A 26,887-nucleotide genomic window follows, 5' to 3' on the forward strand; every position below is an offset into this window, starting at 1 on the left:
CATTAACTATCCCCTACAATCTACATCAGTGCTTAAGGCAAATGAATGAATGAATGAATGAATGAATGAAAATGAAGGACCCAGTTTAAATCTAAGACAAGGACAGCCAGATTTCTGCAGTCAGGTCCTTTCTGCAGCTTGATGGATAACAAGGGCCACACAGAGTTACTTTTATCATTTATTGAATCTTTATTCACCTAGGTTGGGGGGACAGACCTCCCCTGGCATTCCCATGTAAAGAGATGTCAATGACAAACACATCCAACCAAACAAGAGAGGGTGAATAGGGTTCCAGTCCATACATAAAATACATTTATTTACTATTTATTGAACCACCGGCATCCATTAGTCCCACACAGCATCCATCTGTGCTATTAAATATATAGAGATAACATCTGTGGAGGGATTTATTTACTGTATGTGTGTGTGTGTGTGTTTATGTGTGTGTGTGTGTGTGTGTGTGGGGGGGGGGGGTTGGCAGAGAGGGGAGAGCTTATAGACGAAAAGAGTGGTGGTGGGCGGGGCGGCAGCGTCGAGTCATGCCTGCGGTGTCCCCCCTTGTCTACATGATGCCACAGGATGACAAGGGGTTGGCGATCTGGCAGGTGCAGGCTGACTGGCAGTATTGGCGCACAGTCTGGTAGCAGCTGCGGTCGGCATCCCCGCCCCACTGCACGGGCCCGTTGGGGTCAGAGGGCAAGCGGCTCAGGATGCTGGTGTTGATGGCCAGAGCAGCCAGGCCATAGTCAGTGAACAGCACTGTCTCACGCCGACACGTGGGGCAGGAGATGAACTTGTACTTGGGACAGGACTCGTAGAGGATCTGCAGGCACTCCTCACACACCGAGTGCAGGCAGGAGAGGATGCGCGGGCGCTTGCCGGCGAAGTTGTAGGTGTGACCGCAGGTGGGGCAGTCCAGGGGCTCACACGGCATGACCGGTCCCGAGGAGGAGGAGGAGGAAGTGGAGGAGGAGGTGGAGGAGGAGCGCAGCACGTACTGGTTGACTATGACGTCTTCCATCTTGTAGTGGAACTGGTGGTAGCAGATTTCGTTGGCACTGGTTTTGCGCTGCGCCAGGAAGCTCTGCTCCCTGCGCGTCACGGGGGCCGCGGGGGACACCATAGGCCGGGGGGAGCCTGTCATGTCCAGGGCCAGGTCGCTGCAGGCCTGGTTGACGATGATTTCGCCTTCACCTCCCCCGTCCCACGCCACTCTGGGGGGCGGCGCATAGCGCGGCTGGGTGACAGGCACGGGGCACTCTCTGGGGAACTTCTCCGACTGGATGATCTTGACGGTGTCCATGGGGATGGTGACGGGCTGGCGCCTGAGGCAGGACATTCGCACGTTTTTGGAGGTGGAAGAGAGAGGGGCTGTGGCTCTTATCAGCGCTGGACACCCCTGCCTGGTTCTGGGCAAGGGGAAAAGAATTGGGCTCTTTCTCTCAAGTCAGCCATTCGAGGGGACGTGGGGACGGATGGTTGTCTCCATGTTTCCCTCAGATATCCCCCCTCGGGTGGGCACTACTGTGAGCCCGAGTCTTTATGAAGGGAAGACAGATAGAGGAGCTCAGCCAAAGCACCGCAATCTGCAGCTCTTATTCTGTCACTGATATGTACAGATGATTTAACAGTCCAGCTTACAGTATCTGACCAGTGTTGACTATTTAAAGGTAGTTTTTTTTGTTGTTTTAAGTCACCTATGCTGATGTTCCTGTGCTCTGTCTGATGGCTATTAGCAGAATATTCACACACAAGGACAGTTAGTACTTTAGCACAAAGAGATGTTCTCACTCAGTGATAACACTATTAAATAATCTCATATGCACACAGATGCTCACATATATACATACAGTACAGGTTGGTGGATATCTGCATTCAGAGTCGGGGGTGGGGGTTGAGTTCAGGCAGTTCAGAAAGGTCCAAGAGGTATTGTCTTGAACTATATCCTGTGACCTGCCGAGGAAACGTTTGCCTTCTCAAACTAGCCCTTACATGTGCCTTGCCTAAACGCCCGCTTCACTTCCTGTTGTTGGCTGCCAGTTTGTTACGCACCGACTCGAGTGCGTGAGAAAGAAAGAACAACCTCCAGTCTTTGTCTCTGCTCTTGGTCTACTTTGGTCAGGTGACCCTGTGTGACCCTCTAGGTGGCTTGTTGATAAGAAAGAGGGAGGTGGTCTTTTATAAGGAGGTGTCCTACAATGCTTCGTTGGAATGACTCCTTCAAGCTCCAAGGCTCCTGAATTCCTCAGAGGTGGGAGTGAAGGGTTTTTATTTTGGACTTTCGGGGAGTCCTACCAGCTGAGCAGAAGATGTGATAACAGTCTGAAGAATGCCTCTGTGCTTGTCTCCCTTTTTCAGTGTCTCAGACTCTTAGCGTCACCTCAGGATTCCTTTGGTCCATCTACCTGTGGAAACGGAAAAAAATTTTATAAAATACATGAATTTCTGCTCTGATAAACACATTGTGCGTAAGATTGAATGAGTTTTAGTGACATATAATATGAACAGTTGAACAGCAGCAGAATGAACAGAACAAGTTCTCTTAAAACATTCTTTTTGCTATTTTTATTGTGTTTCACAGACAGACTTTGAAGCTCACGTGCGTCTTTGAAATGTTATATTTCTGTTTATGATTGATTGGATTTTTTTTTTTTTTTAAGACTTGCAAAGAATCAGCAGTAAAATCTACTGTAGCTGCATGAAGATCAGTTTTTATCAGGCGGCGGCTGCCAGGGTGGCTCACGTGGAGGAAGAAAACCTTTTGTCCCATTTCCTTTTTCATCTTGGCCTCGGCCCAGGTGTGTCTCTTTTAAGACGGAGATAATTATCGTGTTGTCACATGCTCCGGGGCACGGCACAGCACAGAGAGTACGTCTGGCTTCTGACTGCATGCAATCAGTTGGAAGATTATGTTGATATGTGGTGCACTTTAGCGTAAGAATTAGAAGCCCCGCATACCGACTGCATGTCTGAAGCCTGTGATGAGGGTGATTCAGATCATTTAATTAATAAGAGGCGTTAAATAAAATTATATGTTTTAACTCTGAGGTCATAGCTGGTGTTGTGCCAGACTGCATTATAGTCAAAGGTGTTTCTAAAATTAAAAATAGCTCTCAGCATAATATAGGCCAGTACACCACCTTAAACTGTGACCTCAATCATAAACACATCGTTAACCGTACATAGTTATTCTCTCAGAATCATTGCATTTGTCAAGCATCAGCACACTGATTTGTTTTATTTGGTGTGTTTACGATTGACGCACACAAACATGGTATGCATCAAAATTTGGATTTGAAGTAGGACTTCAGAAATACTGAAGTAAAGAGACCAAGTGCCCTCCTACACCTCCCACCAGCACACAGATAATTTTCACCAGACACCAGAGACATTTCCTCTCAACAGTTTTAATCTCCTTACCTGTTAAAGATAATAAGAACATGTGACTGTGCACATCTTTGTGGGTGGTGTGAAAAGCTAACATCCACAATCTTGTGCAAAGCGTGCTGTAAGCTGCATCCAAACAGCAAATACAACCTGCCACAGTGTCTGGTCTGAGCAGGTGATTGTGACACATGTTGTGGTTCTGCTCTTGTCGTACTTCCTGCTTTCTATCAGCATCATCTTGTGAGTTGCGTCAGTTCGACTCGAACATGTGTGGGAACAGGTTACAATCCCCCCCCTACTGAGCGTTTGTGTCATACTGTGTGTGGGTTTGTGAAAAAGAACAAGTGTATGGATGAAAATTTTTAGTTTGACCAAAACAATAGCTGCCAAATAGCAGAGGAGGGATGATGACACATCGTTCATTCTCTGTGCGGCTGTCAACAGCGATGATTCATTAAAGCAAATAAAAAAAAGCTGAGCAGAGGAGGTGACCTACATGGCGAGAAAGAGTGAGAGAGAGGAGAGGGAGCGCAGCTCTGGTTCTGGTTTCTATTTATGGTTTGTTTATCTGTGTACCTCTCAGTGGTTTCCTGCCCCCAACCACTGCTGAAGATTCACACTGAATGACAGAGATGTACCTTACAGGCGGAAGTGCTCTAGCCAATAAATCTCACGTGATCCAGCGAGCCATGTTGGGCAAACAGGCAGACGTTTGCTTCTCCCCTTTATCCTCTTTCAATTAATCTGTTGACATGTTTAAGCACCCCACACTGAAACACACGGGGCTGTTAGCCACAATCACTCACAATCTCACCCAATGTGTTCCTCCAGCACTGCAGCGCTGCTTCGCTTCTCCCAAAATAGCTTCTGTTTCTCTCTCATCCTCTTTCAAACGCAGTATGCGTTTGATAAAGATAGTGATACATTTAGGGGTCGTTGCTTTGTGCTTTTAGAAGATATCTATGCAACAATTTTCTCAAACAGGCATCATAAAATTGGATATGATGGCAAGAAGGAAATTTTGTGTAAAATCATTAAAAATGTAACAGTTAGTAGTTGCTCAGGATTAAGATCAGGACAAGATGACCGTTTGCCTTCAGCACAGTGTTATGATGACCAAAAAAATCATGGTTTAAATCATAATTTTCCCCCCTTAATACTCCTTTTAAAGTTCTGCTTGGATTCAGGCGACATTTAACAAATTGAAAAAATTGGCTTCTTTTGTCAAATAAATAAAAAAAATGTCTCAGAAAACACATTTTGTATTCATCAACGTTGAAGGTATCAAACATTTAACATTTTTCTATTAGCGACTGAATTCAGAAATAATATCAGCAGCATCAATTTTAAATGATGCCCTACATGATACTGGAGGATGCTTCAGTATATTGATGTGTCTCACCTCTATACAAGATTGAGTTTAGGGCTGAAACTTGAATTTAAATTAATTAGAGGTCCACTGACAAATGTCTATTTTATTTAAGTGAATACCAGAAAGTGTGATTTTTTTTAAACTCTCAAACAGCGATATTGGTATTGGCCTCAAAAATCCAGTATCAGTTGAACTGTTGTTTAAGATTCAAATAATCAGCTTCCTCTTTCACAGGTACCGTATATGTCTGGACTCATTTTGTGGATATAAACAGCTTGTGGAAACATGTCTGCTTGGCGGTAGCAGGGGTCAAGTTGATAAAGCATCCAGGCTGCATGAGGAGCCTTTGAGCCTGGGGGAGATGAAGCAGCTAAAATTACCCTCTAATTTGGTGACAGTGCTATGAAAAGGGCTGATAACTGATGCAGCCCGCCTGCTGATGGGCCAGCTTTGGCGCAGCCTCCTCCTAATCGACAGAGCCCTCTCCGATTATGTAAGGAGCTCATCTCCGACCCAGCCACCATATTAACACAGTGCTGCAGCTCTCCCACAGTCTTGACATTGAGTGTGTGCCTGTGTGTGTGTGTGTGTGTGTGTGTGTGTGGATCCTCTCCCTGCAGAGGAATTATTACACTAATGAAATCATGGCAGGCATTTGACCTCGTCATCACAAGCAAGAGGAGGAAGAGGAGAGCTGACCACAGAGATGTCAGAGGAGTCTGTCTCAGCAGCAAATTCCTTATACCATTAACCACATACAGAGCTGAATACACATAAAGTCACACACACATACCCGAGAACATTCTTACCCTCAGACAACTCCCCATCACGTACACGGCACCACCCTTTACATTCCAGCGGACACACAAACAAACAGATAACAGATATGAGCCACTGAAAAGAATATTTTTAAACGTGCATATCATATGAGATTTATCTCTGACTGATGAAACTGACACTAACACACACCTGAAGAGAGAGAAAACACACACAGCTCCACACGCCGAGAACATTCCTATCCTCTCACACTCCCACTATGTTTCTTCATCTCTCACACACACACACACACACACACACACTGACAGCTCAGGTCCTCATGATAAAACAGGATAGATTCCACCTGTGCAGATCGGAGAGCAGGAGAAGGTCACCGTGTTCTGAATGAGTCATAGAGACCCTGCATCGGCCTGTCTCCCTGCCTGTCTCTCTCTCTTTTTTCTCAATGAAAATCTGTCTATCTATCAGTCTCTCCCTCTTGCTGTCCATCCATCCATCAGTCCATCTACGTGAGCAGTCTGTTGGCGTGGACAGAACAGACGGTCCAGGTCTTTGTGCCCCTACGCTACATACCAGCAGTATGTCAGGTATGCCAGCTATGTCGAGATGTATATCCACATTCATGCCTCGGCTGGTAAAAAACATCGCCACATCTCTCCTTGGACCTGTGTGGGACATTATGCTGTTATTTTGATTACATAACATGTTATGACCTTAGCGTGATGTGAGGACAAATCCCCAGATTTACTGTATGTTTGCTGGCTGCTGCTTCTCTCTGGAAATCTTGTGGCGATTCAGTGAAATATTGTGAATGATTTATACAGAGGAGGACTTGCTTCTGTGGCATATTTTCCAATTTGACAAGTATATTGAGTGGGGTACTGTATAAATGCTGATGACAGATGAGGCTTGGTGTGTTGTTTTTATGTCCCTTGTGTTTGTTACAGCCCTAATCTATAAAACTTGAAATGCCAAGATTTCATTTTTGTACAGTAAATATTTAAATTTCATTTGTTTCTCAATGGGATTTTGTTTACAATCATTTTCTGAATAAATGAATGAATTTCATTCACATATAACACACAGTAGGTTGAATGTAATTTGAATACCAAAATCTAAATACCAAATTTAAATGTTTTTCCCAGGATTCAGATCTAGATATGATGTTTGCATCTATTTCTCACATTACAGTCAGTCCATCAAGCTGTGATTGCATGCAATTATTCCACAGGTCAGTGTATGATGGCAGTCTGAAGTTTGTGTTTTTGCATGGGCAGAAAGTGCTTAGTGGGTATGTGGGGAGATGTTGTTTTTAATAATTCAGCCCGCCGTCATTCATGGCAGACATCGGCCATTTTGCCTCGCAATTCATTACAGCCAAGTGCTCTTTGTTCTCGTCTGTGTAGCTCCCACTGCAACATGGTAGAGCTGCACACAGGCAGAAAAATAAGAGCAATAACCATCATCGCTCTGCCTGACACAGACCTCATCGAAGATTTATGAGGGAAAGGTTCAGCAAACGTCCAGCTCTTCAATAACAGCGCTGCCTTGATTGATAAAGGTGATTGATTTTTCTGTTTAGGAGCCTGTCTCAGCACAGGGTTAAGGTGGATGCCGTTATTGATGAGCTGATGAGCAGAGACTCAGGCGGGACTGTGAGATAGAGGTAAGGTGGCCAAAATATTTGGACCGTGTGCGATGGAGCAGCTTTAGCATGTGGGAGGGGTGTGTGTTCAGGAGCAGTTATGCAATCGCAGCATGGTGTACCCAGCACTCTCACTGCAGCGCCGATGTATGGCCAATATGGAGATGCCTTAGCGCTGCTGACAGCTACAGAACAGGCCGTTCTGCCCTGTCCCTATCAACCCCCAACCCCCTCCTCCTGCCCCCACTGTCTGTCTGTCTGTCTGTCTGTCTGTCTGTGCAGAGGTCTGTGAAATGTCATAACCACTGGAGACATGACACTCTGGAGATACCATCTACACCCAAACTCACACATCCTCACGTTCTTCGACATGGATTCTAATCACTGTTTGTGGCCGATGCAGACGAGTAGGTGTGCAGTGTTTGCTCTGTGCATATATGTGTCTCCAGTCATGCACCCGTGTGTGTGCGTGCGTGCGTGCGTGTCTGCAAAACGAACGTCCATGATGCAACAACCATGTAAACCCCAGCTTAACATAACAAAGCAAATGGCAAAGACCACCTCTGTCTAATTGATTCCTGCGCAGAGAGCTAAAAAGGAAACAACATCAGCACGAAACTCACTCACAGAGGAGCCACACCTCACACATTTGAAACATACAGGAATAAACTATGAAGATCAACCCACAGAAAAGCCTCAGTATATTCTCAATCAAACACATGCGAAGCCTTTTCTCATCCTCACCTGTCTGCCTACGCACTTGTCTTGTTCCAGTCCTTTCTCGCCTCCCCGCTCCTGTTCCAGTTGTTGCTGTTGACGTTGCTGATGCTGCTCTGTGAGGATAAAACCAAGCCGCTCAGTCTCTTTGTTCAGTGGATGTCTCACCAGAGGGCGGATGCTCTCTCCTGTCCATTCGATTCAAGCAGGATGAACGACAAGCAGCAGCAGCAGCAGGGGCGGGAAAACATGGAGGAGATGTAAGATGGAGGAAGCCGTTTCAAGGTGGATGCGTCATGTCTCAGGCAGCTTGCGTCGAGCTCTGCATCCCTCGATCCTCTCCTCCTCTCCTCTCTGGCACCTTTGTCCTTCACTCTCCCACCCCTGCTCCTTCTCTGTGTGAGGAGAACTGTGCCTCTCCTTCTGGTCTCTCTTTCTCCATCCCTCTACCTCAGCCTCTCAAATTATTCAGCTTATTCTGGGCAGTGACCTGAGCTTCTGCACTGTGTTTCTCAGCATGTGCGCCCCCTTCCCTTCCTTTCTTTCTCTCGTCTGGTCTTCAGGTGAAACTCCTCTCCTCCCTCTTTCCCTCTCCTCTGCTGTTGTCTCTCCTCTTGTCTCAGCTGCCGCTCATTACTCCGCTTTCTCCTTCTCCGTCTGCTCCACTCAGTGCGCCTCACAGTCACACATGCGCAGTGTTTTCACACATACATGCACACTCACACTCTCCCTCTGTGCCTCTGGCTTCCTCCTTATGCATGTGGCTTGTTTTGCCTGCCCACCCCCCCCATCTGTCTCTCTATCTCTCTCTCTCTCTCTCTCTCTCACACACACACACACACACACTCCCTCTCTTTCTCTCTCGTTGCTCTCTCTCGCTGCAGCACACACTGCAGTGCCTCTGCAGGCAGGATCACGTTTTCTAGTTGCCAGAGAAAATATTCCAGCCAATGAGGAACGTTAACAATATTACCCACCCTCCCCGAACCCGTCTAGCATGCACATCCATACACACACACATAAACAGAGATGTACATTTATACACACACCCATCTGAGATATGAAGGCTATTGCACTGACAGCCACGAATCATACTCTATGTACAATATTAATACACACATACGTATGGTTAAATACGCCAGTCAGACACACAGGAAATACAGGAAGCTGGTGTACACAGATCTTATCTAGGCAGTGCAGTAGATCTGAGAAGGCAAAACAAAGCATAAATTCACTCGCAAATTAAATTTCTATCAAGCTGCTGACAGGAAGCTTTGGAAAAACAGGTCCATCACACTCAACACTGACCACATGTATCTCATTCATGGTTGCAGAAATAAGATTCCTAAAAGCAGGGCCTCAAAGCAAAAATGTTAACACGGCAAAGAGGTGCCATTTGTGTTCTCTCCTCTTTAAGACTTTGAAACCTTTGAAACTGCTGTTTCTATAAAATCCACCCAGAAACTTGAAGGCAGCATCCTAAGCTCCCGCCACAGATCTGCACATCCAGTGATGTTACATAACAAGGATTTTAATACATTTTGCGTCTGCTCAAGCCTTCATGCTGACCAATAAATAATCCTCAGATCAAAGTGGGGGGAAAAAAAAAGATGATTTGATTTTTCAATCACTTTAAGAGGGTTATAGTTACATAATATGGGCATCAAATCCATAATGTAATGAGAGGAAATAGAGCAGCAAGTCATATAACGGAACATCTGAACACCAAATAATTCAAATGAGTTTTAGCAGTAAGTGCTGTGTAAACTTGTTCTTCTGTAGTTCTCCGAAATGCAAGTTTGAGGAAGATCCACTCAATGTCCTCAACACCTCACTGAAGCAATACAAGTTCCTCAAATAACTAGTTTGAGGGCAGTTTTCTGTTATATTTGGGTATCTCTCGTTTCTTTTACCCAGCACTCTCTTTTTAGACAACTGAATGTGCATGTCATGTTCAAGTGTTTGGTAATTTTGTTAAACATTTAATAGCCTAAATTGTTGCACACTGTAATGCAGTTGTAAGCAGATATGTGTGTATCATTGTACATGTGAAGTACCACCTCTGATCTCTCCATAAGCGGATACTGATGCTGTACAAATACTGCACATCAATAAGCGCTTAAAATGTCTTTTTAGGTGCTTACCACTGCATTATAGTTTTTCAAACAATTTAGGCTACTCAATGTCTGTATTCTGCAGATAATTAGTAAATATGGGAGGTGTTAGAAATATTAAAATTTAAAATTCATTGACCACATTATAGTAACTAATTCCAGACAGTAATGCTTCAACATTTACTTCAACATTTTGCAGTTGTATTCCATTTTGAAGGCTTACCAGAAGTTTGATGGAACATTGATGTTTGTGGACAGACTGGCCAGAGTACACCTCTGGCCAGTCAAAATCGACATCAATGTGACATCAACTTTATTAGTTTGGCACCATTTCCTGGAAGTGTGGGGAGAAATAGACACACTCAATAAGTCCAGAATTAGTAGGATTAATTACATGCCATCCCCTGGTTTTGTTCAGACTTGGAGGGTATATGAACCCTGTGGCTTCATGGTGAGCCCTGGAATTCTCTAGAGCTGCTAAGCTAATGTTAAGATAGCTTACCCAAACTGTAATGCTACACTACCTGTTCAGTAAATACCTATTACTGTAATGCTATGCTAGCTTTTCAGTAAATACCTCCAACTGTAATGTTAAGCTAATTGTTCATAAACTTTCAACTGTAATGTAAGGCTAACATTAGCTGTTCAGTAAATACCTCTAACTGTAATGCTACGCTAGCTGTTTAGTACATAACGTTACCTCTAACGGTAATGTTATGCTAGCTGTTTAGTATATCTTACCTTTAACTGTAATGTTAAGCCAGTTGTTCAGTAAATACCCCCAACTGTGATGTCAGGCTCGCTGCTCAATCAGTAAATGCCCTTGTTATATTACACTAGCTCTTCAGTAAATACCTCCAACTGTAACGTTAAGCTAGCTGTTCAGTAAAACCTCCTAACTGTAACGTTAAGCTAGCTTTGATTTTACTGTGGTAGTTGGTTGAGATGGACTTACTTTTGAACTAGTTTGCATAGGACTGCAACTAATGATCGTCTTCATTTTGGATTAATCTGGTGATTATTTTCTCCATTAATCAATTGATCATTTGGTTTGTAAAAATTCAGAAAATAGTGAGAGACACCAGTCACCCAGAGCCCAAGGCGAGCAGATCGTAATGCTTGTTTTGTCCAACCAATAGTCCAAATGTCAGCATTATTAAGAATAAATTAGATAATTTAAAAGAAAAGCAGCAAAGCCTCAACTGTGAAGCTGTTTGCATGAAAAAATTAGTTAATTTTTTTTTTCACAATCAAAATAGTTACATTTTTTGTCAGTTGATTAATTGATCAATCAACTAATCCTGTCAGCTGTATTTGTGTAAACTGTATAAACAGTTTAATCTAGAACAAAACATATTTTATAGGTGGTTTGTGTGTTTCGCAAGCAAAAATCTTCATTTGTAAAGTAACTAGTCAAATCATAATCAAATAATGGTCAAATAATTGTAATGGATATTTCCTTTTAAAATGTAGTGGAGAAAAAGTAGAAAGTTGCATGAAAAGAAGACAGTCAAGTAAAGTGCAAGTACCTCAGATTTGTATTACACAGCATTTGATTAAACGTGCCACGTTACATGCCACCCCTGGTCAACACTGCCAATGAATAAATAAGCATGAGTCAGAGGTAACATACTGGTAATCTTTTATTGCAGTTTATCACTCATAAAGTCAGCTAATCTGCTTTTGAATAACTGCTTAGGTGTGGTTTGATCAGGTTTCATTGACAACTGTCATCACGCTTACTGGAAACACTGGAGTACAACTAGCGGAAAACCAAGGTTTTACACAGTGTAAGAGATGCAAAAAGCACTTGAAGTCCTAACTGTTGTTGGTTTTAAAACGCTGTCAATATGAACTTATGTTGGGATCAAAACATGACAAGAATTTCGATATGGCAGGATTTATGACCAAGTGAAATTAGCTAGCCATAAACTAAGGTTTATGGTGAAGTCAAGGTGTTTTCTCCTTCAGAATTTCCCCACTGCCGTCATAAGAGGTGCAGTTCAGAGACAGGTCACATGCAAGGAGGGCCCATAATGCCCAGATAGAAATCATGTTTTGTCATTAATGACATACTGGCCACATTTAGGTATTCTTGATATTTTGTTAAGGTGTTATCTGGCACTGAATGTAGCAGAGAGGCTTTTGCAGACCTAAACCAAGACCACCTTATGCAATATCATAGCTGCATTTATTTGTACTGCACATTTTCCATTTGTTTAGATGTTAAACTGCATTTTGTTGTGCCGCTTTTTGCTGTTTGCAGTGAGAATCAAGTTGAATCTAATCTAATACATTTGGAAATACAAAAATGAAATCAACTGTATGCGCAAAACTGTACTATGCTCTAGTGTATGGTAAGCTTCAACCACCAGTTTCTCCAAACCCAAAAGATCTGATTTGGGCACAATGAATAGGCTCAAAGCAGCAGAAGTTGCCTCGGGAGATTTTCCAAATAGAGGTGGTACAGACCATACTCTTTATGACACATGTGACAATAATCTCTGAATACCTGTACCTGAGGTTTGATGGCTGATATGTCACATTAAAGATCAACTAACTCCAGCCTAAATAGCTTCTACAGAAAAATGACATAAGCAGTTTAAATGTTGTCAGTGTCCTACATGGATTAATGTAGTATCTCGACCTCTGTAATGAGGCTCTCGTGCCACTAGGAGGCCACTGTGTTTAAGCTGTGAGTGCTTGCAGCCAAACAAACAATCTCATTACATCACCACGCACATTAAGCACGGACATATTTGTCTTTTACCCTTTAACCTTATAAAATGATTTGGATGTCATATTTTGAAAGATATTACATGTTGAAAACAATCACCTCAAATGACCAATTGACCCTCTTTATCTGACTGGGCCAAGTACACAGGCTCCATAGGTATCAGCAGCCTGGGTTAACAAAGCCTAGAAAGAATTTACAGTACATAAAAAAAAGACATTGATTTCTTCAATGCTTTCATTTTACTTAGGTTCTTCTTCTAACTGTTACAAAAGGCTATCTATCACAATCCACCCAGTCTTTGTTTGCAGTTTTCAAAGAAATGAAAACATGTCTTGTCTCCTCATGGCTCATCACTGGGGTTAAAAGTGGCTGACAGATGGCGTTTGGGTTCCAGCACTGAAACGCCTCCTCTGACGGTTGACCTTTGACTGTGGATTGTTACACTTAGTCATCAAGCACGCCAGCAGATTCACTGCCAGGCTTATGATTCAAACAGATATGAAGTTGATATACAGCATGTGGAGAATTAGGCAGTAATAAAAGAGATAAAACTGCAGAGGACAAAGAATGCTAGTCCGAGTCAGAGACCATGAATCATTCAGGACTGGCGCACATAGTCAAGGTCTGCACCACTGCTTAGTGTACATTAACCACAGAGTTAGTGATAAGAGTGAGATAATGCATGTGTTATAATATCAATGATTCACAAGTGTAATGGTAAATTCAAAAGGGATCATATGCGTTTGTCATTCAGCATTTATTTACTTGATACGTGACAGATATAATTTACCACATCAAGAGCTGATTTTACCAGCATTTAAACATGCAATAAAATAAACAGCAAACCAGTAGCTTCCATTTTCAGCAGGAACAACAGTGAACCAGCAGAGGGAAGCACAGAGAGTCAGATAGCCCTCTCTGGAATTCATGTCCCTCCTTCCCTGAGATGTTTTTATTCATTAACACCTACAACAACATACAGTAAAGGGCATTGATTTAAGAGAAGACAGCACTCATGGACTTTGAACACATGTGATGAGAAAAACAAGGCGTAGGTAGAATGAGGTAGCACATACAGGAATTTTAGAGTCTTATATCTTTTTCCTCAGAAATACATCTATTCTGTATTACAGGCAAGTTACTGGCATTTTGCTTCTCTGGTCAGCTCTCTTTGGTTTATAATTTAAGGCAGCGTCCTGAATTAAAACACCCAATTCACTTTCACTTCACTTGCACGTAAACTAGGAAGTCCAAGAAACAACAAAGTTGCATTTACATTTCCACCGATAAGTAAGAATACGTAAACACAAGGAAAAAAACAATGGACAATGGAAAACCTACAACGGTGCAGGGGTTCAGGACAATGTGCAGCAAACACGTGTTAATATACAGTTGGTGATTTGCTAGTTTTAGGGTAAGCCTAACCTTATTTTGTTACAGAAATGGTTTGGATGGGGTGTATTTTCAGCAGCACCGATGAAAATATCAAATAATGATCAAATAAATATCATAGAAATATTATGGGAATACTACAGTCAGCACAGTGTCTCTATGATCCTCTCGCTTTTCCATGCTGCTGCACATTGGTACTTGTGACTTTGATGATGAAGATGACACTATTTTATACAGTAGAGTATATAGGCTACAATATAGTGTAGAATTCAGTATTTATAGTATATAGTTTAGGGAATATTACAGATCCAAGACAAAAACTGACAGAAGGGTGGGACTGAGAGAAAAAGGCGTTTGCTACTTCAGTACCACGGACAGCACCATGAATTTATCAATACACAGCACAGTCAGGCTGCTGATAATTCAAAGCCACGGTCAGGGCCACAGATTCTAACTCACACAGACCTCAGTCAGATAAAGGATCAGTGAGTCAGACTAGACTAACATATTCAACTAACTTTCTGCTTCTAGGGGATGAAGCAGAGGGTTAACAAGGGGGATGCTTGATGGCCATCCCCGTCATCCCCACTAAAATTGCCTGCTATAAATATTTATGCACAACATTAACATGTTTTAAGTGTAAGATGTGTTATTATATTACAATAGTGCATTGTCTTATTTTAGAAAGTATACATTGCATTTATATCCTGTCCATCCAATTCACTAAAATATAGATTACAGTATCCGAGAGCAATCAGGCTCAGTCGAGTTTCTTTAAGCGAAAAAGCCATGACAGAAAACAGCCACACACAGGAGGATGATGGCGTTGATGTTGACGACCTTCCTCCATAGAGGCTCCTCTGTGGTGTCTGTGAGCTTCTTCTCCAGCGCCTCCAGCTCTTCTGCACTCAGCTTTGGGCCTTTTTTCTGCTCCAGGCCACAGAAGCACATCACTGCTTTCTTGAAGAAGCCTGGCTCATCCTCGGGTTCTGTGACGGAAGACACAACGGAGATGAAGTAAATCTGTTTGTGAGTATGTACACTCTTGAATGCATCTCTTTATGTTTATACTGTGTTTGTGTTGATTACCGTCTATGCTCATGCTGTTGGAATCTTGCTGATCAACCCAATCATCCTGTTCAAGGTCCACTCTCTCCGCTGTAGAGTTCCTCAAGCTCCAACACAGTCGATACAGCTAGACAAACAAGACAACACATAGGTTTGAACTGATTATCTCTGAATTTGGTGATTGCATTGTCTTCAGTCTGCAGTGTGAGTGGTCATGTTTTCGAAACTAATGATTTATCCAGCTTCATCTCACAGCGCCCACTTACATGCTTGTCGTCGATTGGTTTGGTCATTAAAGAGACGGTCACGATGATGATACAGGAGACAACAAACAGGATGATGGAGAAGTAGAGGTAATGGACTCCACATATGATGGTGGGACAGTCACTGGGGTTGACACAGCTGCCTGTGCCATAAGCAAACTCAGCAATCATCCTGGACAGGCCGATAGCCAGGCCAATCATGAGGCCGTAAAAAGCACCCTGAGGAAAGAAAAAGTAGGGAAAATTGTCAGTTTAGATAATAACATTTGATTTAGCAAGACGAAGAGTCTAGAGTCATGCTGGAGCTCTGTGAGGCTCTATGTTGGTGGTGCTTTGCGCTACTGTAAATGTTAACACTAGCATGGCAACATTCCCACAATGACAGTGCCTACATGTTGATTCGTGTCATGTTTACTATGTCCACCGTCTTATATATCGGCATGCCAGCATTTGCAAATTAGCAGTAAACACAAAGTACATCTGAGGGAATGACAGTTATTTTGTCACAAACTAAAGCATTGGGCAACATAAAATGACATGATGATGGTGCTAGATGAAAAGTTAAGGCATCACCAAATTTTATGATAATCTATCCAATAGTTCTTGAGATATTTCACTCAGAACCACAAATGTCAACCTGCTGGTGGTGCTAGGTGAAAAGATGAAAAGTCAGTAGGCCTATTCCTCTGGGGACTGTGAATATGTCTGTAAAATCTCATGGCAATCCACCCAATAGTTGTTGAGATTTTTCAGCCTGGATCAAAGTGGTGAAACGACCAACCCACCCAACATTGCCATCCCTGGAGCCCTGCTGTGAACATGGATAAAAAGGAGATTGCATCTATTCTTGCAAAGTCTGGTAAGGAGGTTGTATTTAATGCTCTGCGCTTGAGGATGCATCCCTAAATAAATCCAAACAGCATCCAACAGACACACACAACAAAGATAAGAAATATACAAAATACAGATTGCAAGACAAGATATGACAAATGTGATTAACAATGGCAGGGGGAAGCTGGAGAAATGAGCTGAGGCATTACTAGCAGCACCAGTGTGAGTTTGTCAGGTTATAAAAACCTCCTCACTGATTTGTCTCATTGTGAACGATAATTGTATGAATCTGCTGCTAACTGACACTGATCAGCAGATAGCATGCATAACCTGTGTTTTGCCTAAACTAATGTGACAATCATGAGAGCAGGAATCATATCAGTAGGAGGGGTTGGAGTTCACACTACAACAGGTCACATAACACATGTCCATGTTGTTCAACATGCTTTATGGTTGGAAGGCACAAGTTACACAAGAGGTCAAAGGAAGCAGTAAAAATACAGATGCTACCAAAGACCCTTGGAGAGTCATTTCTTAAGACGTTTGTAATGGACTGCATTTAACCACATACAAGAGTTCTCTTCTCAGGCCCAGGGATGGCAATATCTATTGGTCTATCAGTTGACACAGACTGAAATATCTAAACAGCTAGTTAGATGGCTTCATGGCTGCGTGTTAACATGCTAAACTAAGATTGTTAGCACATTAAACATTCTACCTGCTTAACATCAGCACATTAGCATTGTCACTGTGAGCATGTTAGCAGTTCATAGAGCTGTGAGCATGTCTGTACACTCTTGAAACTCTCTGAGACTTAGACAAGCAGAAGACTGTACTTAAACTGAAATGTGTACATGTAGAGATAATTGCAGTAGAAACTCACAGATTCATTGACACGTTTGCAGAAGATGGCAAGCATGAAGACGGCTGCAATAGGTGGTGTGAGGTAGCTGGTGATGGACTGGATGTAATCAAAGAGCTTACCACTCTGGGCTGACTGCACCACAGGGATCCATGCTATACTCACAGCAATCAGGACCAAGATAAACACTCTGCACACAGTCAAACACGCACATGTGGAGATAGTGAGGCACATATGAAATCTTGTAATCAGAAATCACATCAAACTGACCCCCAGACGTGTTTTACCTGCCGGCAATCATAAGTTCCCTCTCAGGGGCTGTGCGGCGAACCTTAGTGTAAATGTCCATTGTAAAGAGTGTACTGGCGCTGTTGAAGATGGAGGTAAGTGAGCTCATCAGAGAGGCCAACATCACTGATAACATAAGACCTCGCAGGCCTAAAATAGATAGAATAACAGATTAAAATGCTGGAAGATATCCTGAAGAAAAAAGCTTCCATTTGCATTCTCAGGTTATGAGACAAAGGTCTTTAGCCACCCACCATTGGGCATGAGATCCACCACCAGTTTTGCATAAGCAATGTTGGTGCAGCCTACAGTGGCCCCACAGTACTCCAAACATTTTTGTGGCTCCACACATGCCACCTCATCTGAATGAAAAGAATAAGATCAGCAGGAGGTTAAGAAATATTCAAACCGACCATTATGTCTGTGGTAAGATGTGCATGAGGTACCATTGGGCTTTCAGTCACTGAGCTGGCTTCAGCCGACACCAGTCACATTTTAAACTTTAGAAACCATAAATCACTCACTAGTATAGAGGATCCTGCTGATCATGCCAGGAAAAACCATGAGGAACATGGGCAGCAGCTTCAGGTAGCCACATAAGATACAGCCTGCCTTAATGTGAGATAAATTCTTGCCTGAGAGGCAGCGCTGGACAATCACCTACAGTAAAAACAACATGTCACAGATGGGAAAAGATCAGTTGTGCCGTGATACAGCCAATGGTAAATGGGATATTAATGCGTGCAAAAATGGTTGTAGTGGATATTCTCTCTATTTCAGGTTCAAGTCCAAATGTTAGTGCGGTCTTTGTAACATTAGGCCAACGAAGCCAATAGGATAAGCTTGCTGTTAAGCATTCTCTCCTGTTAACTGAACAAGGATAACTTTGGCTGACCATAATGTGTTTATGTGTGCTGGATGTCAACATTGAAATTAGCATCTCGTTCATCACTGAGATCCAGCTTTTGTCTGCCCGTTAATCTTATCTCAGTCTCTGAGAGTGCATTAAGGTCTAAAAGCATGCCTGTCCTCTTAAAACAGGGCCCCTCAGGTCGCTTGAGTGAGTCTGGCAAAACAGGAAGATAAAGGTACATAACTGTGTGTACAAATGTGTGGCAACCAATTCTGTGTGTGTGTTGATGGCCATGAATTGTTGCTAGACTTTTCTAATAGCTGCCATTGAGTCAGAACAAGTATCCCAGTGGTTCTGCCCATTTGCTTGACTGACCTGGTCAGTGCACCAGTACCAGGTCGCCTGAATGGTGAGTCCAAACACAAGGCCAGGCCACGGCAGGTCTCCTGTAATTGCATTCCTAAAAAGATGGAAAGAGTCTGCCCGAGGCTCGTAACAGTTCGCACTGATGTTAGCTGTGTCGGTCGGGATGGCCTCCATATATTTCTGATGGAAGCTGTCATAGCCTCCCACTGTATTGAAAGCTGAGGACATGTGTACAAGTTAGATTAACTTACAGTCATTTTCACTCTATAATAATTTGATGTCACAAACAGGATTAGTATTAACACAACAACTTGCAAAAAAAGGGGGGGATAGGGATTAAAAACAGGGAAAAAACATATTACCAAAGCCCATAAGGATGAATGATCCAACAACCATGATGACGGTCTGTAAGGTGTCTGTGTAGATCACTGCAGCCAATCCGCCTGAGACACAATATGTGACGTTATCCATCAGTGGATTTTTCATTAAAACCAACACATATTTATCACCACTAATGTACATAACTGGACTGATTATAGAGAATAAAATCAAATTAACTTTGTACATGAGCCAGTTCATCACGCCAAATTGGGTGTTCAGTGTTTAGCTTTGTTATGTAAATGCTCTTTCACTGTTGATCCTGTCGAGCTAAAGTTCAGGACCCCATTATTACAAAACAGCAGCAGAAGGCCACTTTGTCCTTATCGCAGTTTATGGGTAATTGACCATTGTAACACATCACAGATAAACTAGCCAGGAGGAGTGTGTGTGTCTCTGTGTATCTACATGTCTACATATGGCCTTGAGAGGACTTTACCTCCCATCATGGTGCCATTTACACTGTAAATTAGATAAGAAGTCTGACTTTAGAGTGATCTGTGAGTTTAGTGGAAAAGGAAGTGAATGCATCCTGAGTGGACAGACCTGTGACGGTGTACAGCGCAGTGATCAAAAGTAGTAGAATAACAGCAAGATAGATATTCAATCCAAGAGCCTGGTTGATAAAAATGGCGCCAGAGAACATGTCTGCCTGAGTGGAGACGACAGGAGAAAACACATCATGTTAATTAATAATGCACAATACTATCACTGAGGGTTCAGATGTGGCATCACTGTGACTTACTGAGATCTTGGTGAAAACATAGAGGAAGAGGGACAGCACAGAGAGGTAGATGCGAATACGCTGTCCTCCAAACCTCTTCTTCAGGTATTCAGGCATGGTGACCACCTAAACACAGCCATAATAAATGAAATTTTTTCTTTCCCACTCCCATTTTTTGCTGGGATAAATAAATCATGCATTGCAACAAACACCTTCAGTCTGCCTTTAAAGATATATGCATATAAAGAACTCAATGATTAAAATGTAAATTAAGATATACCATACGTTTGCAGTGGTTATGAATGCATAGTTCAAATGAATATATGTATATGTAGGTTGGCCTATGTGTTCTGTTTACCCCAGCTTTGATGTAGATGGGCACAAAGAGCCATCCCAAAATGACGACCACAATAAGAGCCTGGAACACACAAAAATATGAGGATACGATAAAGAAAACGTTAAAAAGATAAAGATAAAGCCGACTTCTGTTGCCAGTCAGTGTCATTCCATCCGTAATCTACAGACTTATCAGCTCACCTGACAGAGATAATATCCGTGTCGCAGTTTAGAAATAACATTTGCGTAAGAAGTGATAAATGTGTAGTTAGCACATCAGACATAAATACTCACATTCCATTCAAATCCACCAGTGGCTATCCCTGAAGCTGCAGCGGTCCCAGCGATTCCTACAAAGTGGCCGCTGCCGATGTTGCTGGCAAAGAGTGACGCTCCAATCTGTGGAGTGCATAGTTACACGCATAAATAATATGCATGCAGCTTATTGCAACTTTTTGGGAATGTGTTTGACACCAAGAAATGCATTGAACTGATATCAAAGATGAATTCATTTGCACTGAAGTTTCCAGCTGACTTTCTTCGGTACGACACACGTCATGCAATAGATAAGTAACAGATTTTTACAAACTTAATTAGTCTTATAAAACCTAATTATCATGCCAAGTGCTTAAATTATGGCACATCACATCACATTTTATAATACCAATTAGTACAAAAACAATCAGTCAGCATTTGCCTCTGCCTATCATAATGCCCCTCAGTGTTGTAAGACTTGACAGAGTTTAATTTCAATATGAAATGAGACTTTTTGTCTTCTTCTGTGCTGTAAGATACCCACCGGCCACCACACCATACTCCTCCCTGCAAGGAAGAAACCACCGATAGTGGCTCGGTTGGTGCTAACCATAGCCTGGAACAGGAGAAAGGCATGTTTTAAAAAATCTATAACTGCATTTGTGCAAAACACCAGCACACTCTCTATTTCAACAGTCAGTGCGAATTTGTTGATGATTCTGTTTCATTTTGTATACAGCTGCTGCAGAAAATAACTCAACAACTGCTCATAGATTAATCTCATTTAAGTAAATGTGTACACTCTGAATTGTAAATATTCTGATCTGCTATAAAACTTTGTGAGCCAGGCTGTTGAGCAAGATGCCGTGATTGCACAATGGAAGTCCACTCCAAAGGGCTACTACAAAGGTAATAAAAAACACTTACACTTACATTTCATTATTGCATTTCCTGTCGTGGCTCAATTTAGACAGAATTTCTTTTCTTTTCTCACATTCAAGTAAAACGAAGCACAACAGCTATAAAACTGGTGAGGAGTTAACGATTCACAGGGAAGAAGAATTTAAAGAATGGTCAACTGAAAGACTGAACAACTCACCCATACTCCCACAGCCAGGACAACCACAAAGTAAACCACAATAACAGAGATATCTGCAGCATTGTTAATGGCCACAGCGCTTGTGCTGCTGCTTTCGTTGTTGGCTGCGTTGCTCCTTATTAAGGAGAATCCAAAATAATCTTGAGACATTTTGCTGAGACGGAGACCAGGGAGCAGGAGTGTTGCTGGAGTCGCTCCTCTTCGACTGAAGCACCTGCAACGACACTTATGTACCTTTGGTGGAGGTGTGTGTGTGTGTAGGGGGGGGCATGTAAATCTGTTTACACAGTCACACTGTGGGGACTCGCCTTCCTTATGGGGACAAAATGCAAGCCCCATAACATAAATCATTGCATTTTGGGGTGAGGTTAGAGCAAGGGTTAGCACGTAAAGGTTATGGTTACGGTTTGGATAAGTCTCCTGGAAACTGATTTAAATCTTTATATAACTCTCTCTCTCTCTCTCTCTCTCTCTTTCCGTGTGTGTTTGTGCACGTGTGTGAAAGCATGGGGGGAGGGGCTGGGAGGAGGAGAGTGTGTTTATTTCATAAATTGCGCTTGGTTGAAAGTGTATCTGAATACACAAATAAACCGACAGTGTATAGCGTTCATATCGTACAAATTCTTACAGTACATGACTGTAGATGTGAACGTGACTGTGTTAAAATGTTTAAGCATTTAGCATATTATTTTGTTAATGGTCAACCTACAAGGAAATACCACAAGTCAAGGAACAGGTCTTCCTTTAAAACAAAAGAAACTCCATTAACACTGCAGCTAACCACATGACAGATAACACTTTCCAAAACTAAAGCAGCTTACTTATAAATCTATATTTATAAAAGAATACTGTTTCTAAAACACAGCTGAGAAGCTGCCTCTTGACAGGCATAAGACGAGGCTGATGTATGTTAAGCCGTAAAATACCTGTTGCATAGTCCTTGTTTGCCTTCTCGCACTGACTTTGACACCTTTCCCAATAAGTAAAATAAGACATTGTGACAGTCAGAGGACATTTTTGGCTGTTTGTGGTCAATCAATAGCAGAGTAATACAGACAAAAGACTAACTGTAAATGATATCATTAATCTCACCAAACCTTCGAATGAAAGCAAATCCTTCACTTTTGACCTCTGCCAACAAGGAAATATTTTCTCATTTACTGTAAGTCTTTGCCAAGTAAAAAGCACCCCACCTGCCATAAACACTACGTGTTCCTCTTCAGGAGTGTTTATTGATGTGTCAATTATTAGTCTAAAGGCCAATGTTTGATGGAGGGCACAAAAGAGACTGAAAAATAAATAGTGACTAAATACAACTATTGCTTTACAAATATATGAGCAGCCACTAGGTGTCTCTACAGGACGGTGAAACTAATCTGGCATGCAGCTGATACAAAATGAGTTATAAATATTTAGTAGTATTATTCCCCTATTTTCATTCTTCCAAATGATGAAAGTAGCTGAGTATATTTACTCAAGTACTACACTTCAGTGCAGTTGTGATGGTACTTTACTTGACTATTTCTGTTTTATGCTACTTTTTACTTCGAATTCACAAGATTTTAGAGTTTGTTTACAGTCTGTGTAATGAGTGACATTGCATAATTTGCAGCATAGCTCTGCCCAACTTCAACTTGACCACAGATCAAATTAGCCTGAATCACTAAGAACACCTGTGTGTGATCTCACAGGGCCTTTGATAATCGCTTCTTGCAAGCAAAATACCACTTCCTGTGAAGTATGTACTGTAGGTGTAGGTGGCCAGATGTACCTGTAGGACATCCTGGTTGTCAGTTTTGGACTTAGATTGTCTGAAGGGCAGGAGCCAAAAAACAAAAACAAAAAACAGCATCAGGTGCTTGCAGTACATCATGTTTCTCCATTTTAAGGGCACCCATTAGTGCACTGCATCACATCACGTTCTTAAGAGCAGCTAATGTTTAGAATTAAACAACTAAAGGTGTGCATACATGAGCTGAGCAACGACATAGAAAATGCAAAACAGAAAGTGCTTCCTCAAAATGTGAAATACCCTAATTATAACCTGCTGTGATTGAGAGAGTAATTAAGTAATTAAGCCCTGCAATTATATGGCCTTACGCATTCATTACCCCCTCACCAAAAAAAAAAAAAATAAAAAATAAAAAATACAGCATCTAATTTTCATTCAATAAGTACGGATTCATTTATTGAAGGCTGGATGGAATTGCATTAGGCGTAATTGCAGATCAGTGTACAGGACGTGTCCAAACCTAGTTAATTTGCCTTTCTCTTGGCAGATCTAACAGTAACCTCACTGTTCCTGGCACAGAATCAGATTCACACCACATTCATACACCAACCTTCCTTCGACATTTGTGTCATCTCTCACCTCGTAGGTCCCAGTGTTTTCTAGAGTACTTCGACACACTGATTTGCTGCCTGTAGCTTTATCTATCATTATAATGCTGACGTCCATGTCCAGGGTTGTAGTGCTTTGACACAGCCGAGGATGTGGTGAGGAGAGGAGAAAATAAGAGAAGCAGAGAAGTTAAAAACGGTCTGTTTTTGTTAATGTGCTGATATCAAGATATAAGCAAAGCATGTAAAGATTTTCTGCTGTACTCTGTAATGTCTGCTACAGTAACCTGTAGAGCTGCGATGATTGACTAATTAGCTGTCAGCTATTAAATGAATAGCCCACTGTTTTGATAATCAGTTAATCAGATTGAGTAATTTTCAAAAGTCTGATTCCAGCCTCTGAAATGTGAATGTTTTCTGGTTTCTTTGCTCCTCTATGACAGTAAACTGAATATCTTTGCATTGTGCACAAAACAAGACATTTGAGGATGTCATCTTGGGCTTTGGGAAGCACTGATTGGTATTTTTCACCATTTTCAAATCTTTTATAGAGCAAACAACTAATCTATTAATCACAAAAATAGCCAACAGATTTATCAACAATGAAAACAATCATTAGTTGCAGCCCCAGTAATCTGTACCTTAGCAACCATAGCTGCTCCTAGCTTTATTTTGTCATTAATGTGGTACTTGTTTTGATATGGGTAGTACGTAATGCAGTTTATTTTATGAGCATGAGCCAAGCACCTAAAATGTAAGGTGCCCTGGATACCAGGTGTCCTTTTGTCACAGCCAGGGTGTATTCTCATGAATAGGCTGCCCTGTGTCCCCAGGCTTAAACACAAAATCAAGCTCTTCAGTGTCCATGTTTCCTCCATCACGATGTAGCTCTGCCACTGGGAGCATTGTAAGACATCAGTGGTCACGTGAGCTTATCCAATTTATTGAACATGCAGGCTGAACATGCCATAACAATAGATTATTGACAATGTTGCTCACAGGTTTCATGCCACAGTCTGATCAGTGCTGATCTCTGGGTTACAGCAGAACATCCATTACAGATGTTTTTCTGATTGGGAGCTACAGTAGGGTTTTTTAAAAAATGGAAATGAAATAAAGAATATATTTGTTCTCATTCCTCCCACTCTGTGCTGTGACTTGTCAGTGTACCCGGTCACCATGAAGTACCCATCAATGGAAACAGCAGACTTTACATGGCATCTTAATTATAATTTTTCTGGAGCCCAAGAATCCAATCAGTGCCTCTAATCAGTACTCCAGGCTGACCCCAAGTTTGCCATGTATCAATTAGTGTGTGGCAATTTGATTAAACACAAATTAACATGAACATGCACCATATGATGCACTTTTTTTTTCCAAAGTACATATTTTGGCTTGTCGTAGCAGGAAAAGCACAGGTGGGACTAATGCAGTTAACAACAGCTTAACAATGGTGTCCTACAGTGAGTGAGCATGCACAGTACCTGGACTGTGGAACTCACACACCTAAATGAAATGCAGACATCATTAATGCTGTTAGTTATACCTGTGCCTTTCCTGTCAAAACGTCACTTTTCGGCTTGAAAAATGACTCAATACCCTCCTTTACAAGTGACTTGATGACATTTTAAAGTACCTTTTCAATAAGGAGACACTCAAAATGAAAGCATGGTATTAACTAGATTGTGGTATTTTAGAAGAAGAAGAAGAATCAGGGGGAGACATTCCCCTTTATTATCACACAACATGCACATGCTGGACACTGCACACGAAGGTGAAATTTGTCTTCCGCATTTCTCCCATCCTGGTCGTCCTTCCTCCACGGCAGACCAGGAGCGGTGGGCTGCCATCCAATTGGCGCCCGGGGACCCAATTCCGTTGTGTCACCATTGGTCAGGTGGTGATCTTCTTGCATGTTTTTAGTGGGGGTATGTTTTACGGAGGATACCCCAGGTGAACACGGGGAGAACATGCAAACTCCACACAGAAAGGCCCTTTTTTTTCCTCGAGCAGCAGGCACTGAAGGCGTGGTGGAGGACACATCCCGGTGCCCACAGCGAGAATCGAACCCGGGACCTTCTTGATGTGAGGCGACAGTGTTGCCACCGTGCAACCATTTTGTGCACAAAATAAAGAAGGAAACTATGAATGTTTGATTACTCCCCAGTCTCTGCGTTTGCTGTGTAGAGCTTCCAAAGCAAGAAACAACTTGTGAATAATTGAAAAATACAGAGAAAGGACTGCACTAAGGCCCAGGTAGAGCCTTTAGGTCACTGTAGCTCCTTTCAGATTTTGCCACTTGGGAATTGGGGTTTTTGATAAAGAAAATAAGCTTAACGAGCAAAGACAGGGCATATGATTTTTTTTCCCCCTTCAGCTCTACCACATATGCCTGTGAAAATGTCAGAAGCATAAAACAAAGTGGGATGGGAAGCAACAAGGAAAGAAAGTTTAGAATGTTTTGAGTTTGTAATAAATGCACTTTTTGTTATTATTAGAGGAGGATAAATCAAGGCCAGAATGATCAAAAAGGTTAGGTTAGATCATGTTAGTGATAAAACATTAGAGGCATTTTTAGACTGGTGTAATAAAGTATGGCAGGAGGGCAGATTGCCCAGAATTTGGAAGCCAGTAAGCCTATTAATTATAGGTGGATTGCTTCTCTGAAATCGTATCTTTGTGATCTTTGTGAAGTAATGGAACATATGACAACAAAAGGACTTACAGAGGCTGGAAATGAATCACGTCTTTAAGTGGGGCCATGAAATGGAGGGTCACCATGGAAATGGGGATAAATAGAAGACAAATTGGGAAATGGTTGCAGCTGCGTTCTTGATGTTAATGAAAATTTGATTTGATATGTAGGGTCAGTTATTCATTAGAAAGATTCACAATTTCACTCTGGTCACCCTGTTCAGGGGAGCATATGAGGAATGTTCTCATCTTGTAGTTTATAGTTCAGACTACATTGCTTATTGCTTGACCAGGACCTCTTATATACCTCTTAAACCAGTGAATGAAATTTTGGAAATAATGCGGTTGAGGAGCAATAATATGAACATAATAAAAAGACCAAAACCAAA

The 26,887-nt window shown here is 42.0% G+C and overlaps 2 protein-coding genes across 2 annotated transcripts; both read right to left on the bottom strand.

The window, feature by feature from the left end:
* Positions 1–165: 165 nt before the first annotated feature.
* On the bottom strand, positions 166–8,792 carry rnf208 (ring finger protein 208). Its single transcript, XM_076758686.1, has 2 exons — positions 7,926–8,792; positions 166–2,405 (listed from the first exon to the last, which is right to left on the bottom strand). The coding sequence occupies exon 2, from the start codon at positions 1,337–1,339 to the stop codon at positions 563–565; it is 777 nt and encodes a 258-aa protein (XP_076614801.1). The 5' UTR covers positions 1,340–2,405; positions 7,926–8,792; the 3' UTR covers positions 166–562.
* Positions 8,793–14,915: 6,123 nt separating this feature from the next.
* slc5a1 (solute carrier family 5 member 1) lies at positions 14,916–20,187 on the bottom strand. The gene is made up of 12 exons (XM_076757965.1): positions 20,133–20,187; positions 19,796–19,900; positions 19,597–19,702; positions 19,035–19,115; positions 18,682–18,890; positions 17,978–18,113; positions 17,708–17,815; positions 17,453–17,603; positions 17,187–17,355; positions 15,476–15,691; positions 15,231–15,336; positions 14,916–15,130 (listed from the first exon to the last, which is right to left on the bottom strand). The coding sequence occupies exons 2-12, from the start codon at positions 19,889–19,891 to the stop codon at positions 14,916–14,918; spliced, it is 1,593 nt and encodes a 530-aa protein (XP_076614080.1). The 5' UTR covers positions 19,892–19,900; positions 20,133–20,187.
* Positions 20,188–26,887: the final 6,700 nt, after the last annotated feature.

Source organism: Chaetodon auriga, chromosome 19, assembly GCF_051107435.1.
Source record: "Chaetodon auriga isolate fChaAug3 chromosome 19, fChaAug3.hap1, whole genome shotgun sequence".
In the NCBI taxonomy this organism is placed as follows: domain Eukaryota; kingdom Metazoa; phylum Chordata; class Actinopteri; order Chaetodontiformes; family Chaetodontidae; genus Chaetodon; species Chaetodon auriga.

Excerpts from the sequence above, each read along its gene's own strand:
- rnf208 (XM_076758686.1), bottom strand. The coding sequence starts at position 1,339 with ATGTCCTGCCTCAGGCGCCAGCCCGTCACCATCCCCATGGACACCGTC.
- slc5a1 (XM_076757965.1), bottom strand. The coding sequence starts at position 19,891 with ATGCCTGAATACCTGAAGAAGAGGTTTGGAGGACAGCGTATTCGCATC. Across the intron at positions 19,116-19,596 it reads TGCGCTGTACACCGTCACAG|GCGGATTGGCTGCAGTGATC; the intron begins GTCTGTCCACTC and ends ATTGTGTCTCAG. Across the intron at positions 18,891-19,034 it reads ATTCATCCTTATGGGCTTTG|CTTTCAATACAGTGGGAGGC; the intron begins GTAATATGTTTT and ends ACATGTCCTCAG.